Below are 1,949 nucleotides of genomic sequence, written 5' to 3'. Positions count from 1 at the left end.
GTGGCACTGATCAGCACTCTCACTGTCTTCCTCCAGAATTACATAAAGTTCAGAAGCCTTGGTGAGTTCATGACACATTTCATTTACATTTTGCCTGGTTATGGCTTGTTCAAAGCTAACATATTGACATGAGAAAAGTGAAACAAAGAGAAGGTGGTACGGGGAGTTGAGTGGTGTCCTCCTCCTTCCCATGGAACTCAGCACCAGGATTCCACTGGTCTCAAAGATATAACTCTAGGACCACAATATTTTCTCCAGAAGGTCGCTTGTACCAAGTGGAATATGCCATGGAAGCTACTGGACATGCAGACACCTGTTTGGGAATTTTAGCCAATGATGAAGTTTTGCTTGCGGCAGAGAGGCGCAACATCCACAAGCTTCTCGATGAAGTATTTTTTTTCTGAAAAAAAAATTATAAACTTAATGAGGACATGGCTTGCAGTGTGGCAGGCATAACATCTGATGATAATATTCTGACTAATGAACTAAGGCTCATTGCTCAAAGGTACTTATTACAGCACCAGGAGCCAATTACGTGTAAGCAGTTGGTTACAGCGCTCCGCGATATCAAACAGGCGTATACACAGTTTGGAGGAAAACATCCCTTTGGTGTTTCTTTGCTACATATTGGCTGGGATAAGCACTATGACTTTCAGCTCTATCAGAGTGACCCAAGTGGAAATTATGGGGGCTGGAAAGCCAGGTGCCTTGGAAACAACAGTGCTGCAGCTGTGTCGTTTTTGAAGCAAGACTACAAGGAAGGAGAAATGACCCTGAAATCAGCACTTGCTCTGGCTATCAAGGTGCTGAATAAGACAGTGGACATTAGCAAACTGTCAGCTGAAAAAGTGGAGATCGCCACCCTAATGAGAGAGAATGGAAAGACAATGATCAGAGTCCTCAAGCAAAAGGAAGTGGAACAGTTGATAAAAAAACATGAAGAGGAGGAAGCTAAAGCTGAACAGGAGAAGAAGGAAAAAGAACAGAAAGAAAAGGATAAATAGACAAAATCACGGATTTTATAACTCCTTAGAGGAACCAATTCAGTTAGAAGCTGTCCTGGCCTTCCACTCTGGAAAGGTTTCCTTGTTTTTTCTCTTTAACTTGCCCATTGGGGAAATAGGACATTACATACTGAATTGGGTCTTGTCATGTCTGTCCAGGTGGATGCTTTATTGTAATGATGAACATCTTTATAAACATCTTAATCTCAATAAATAATTTTTTGGAATAAAACTTGGAAAGATTAAAAAAAAAACCAACATAAGAGAAGCTTCATGCACGCTCGTGTGTGTGTGAGAGAGAGAGAGAGAGAGAGAGAGAGAGAGAGAGAGAGAGAGAGAGAGAGAGAGAGAGAGAGAGAGAGAGAGCGCGAGAGAGATCAAATAATGGGTGAGACAAAACCCTAAACTATGAAGTGAAGGATTTGATGGAAACATCCCATTTATAGCTGTGTTCTAAGGTCTTACTATGTACTGTCTGGCTATGGGTCTCTGTATTTTTTCACATCTGCTGCAGGAGGAAACTTTTCTGATGCTGGCTGAGCAAGTAACTGACCTATGAAAATAACACAATGACTAGGAGTCATTTTATTATTGCTATTATCTTTTTATTAAATATTTTATTTTTTTACAAATACATAACATATTTTTATTATAAAAGGGAACACTCCTCCATTGCTGGTGGGGCAGCAAACTTGTACAACCACTTTGGAAATCAACATAGCACTTTCTAAGAAAATTAGAAATACTCAAGATCCAGCCATAACACTCCTGTGCATATATATACCTGAAAGATATTCCACCATACAACAAGGACATTTGCTCAAATATGTTCATAGCAGCTTTATTACCAATAGACAGAATCTTGAAACAACCTAGATGTCCCTCAACTGAAGAATGGATAAAGAAACTATGGTACATTTACACTATGGAATACTACTCAGCTAT

At 39.7% G+C, this 1,949-nt stretch overlaps 1 protein-coding gene across 1 annotated transcript; it reads left to right on the top strand.

The window, feature by feature from the left end:
• The first annotated feature begins 204 nt into the window (after positions 1–204).
• LOC127185023 (proteasome subunit alpha type-4-like) lies at positions 205–1,121 on the top strand. Its single transcript, XM_051141554.1, has one exon. The coding sequence runs from the start codon at positions 432–434 to the stop codon at positions 1,002–1,004; it is 573 nt and encodes a 190-aa protein (XP_050997511.1). The 5' UTR covers positions 205–431; the 3' UTR covers positions 1,005–1,121.
• Positions 1,122–1,949: the final 828 nt, after the last annotated feature.

The sequence above is a fragment of the Acomys russatus genome, chromosome X, assembly GCF_903995435.1.
Source record: "Acomys russatus chromosome X, mAcoRus1.1, whole genome shotgun sequence".
NCBI classification, from domain to species: domain Eukaryota; kingdom Metazoa; phylum Chordata; class Mammalia; order Rodentia; family Muridae; genus Acomys; species Acomys russatus.
The sequence above is the reverse complement of the archived record's forward strand: the minus strand, read 5'-3'. Positions and strand labels throughout refer to the sequence as shown.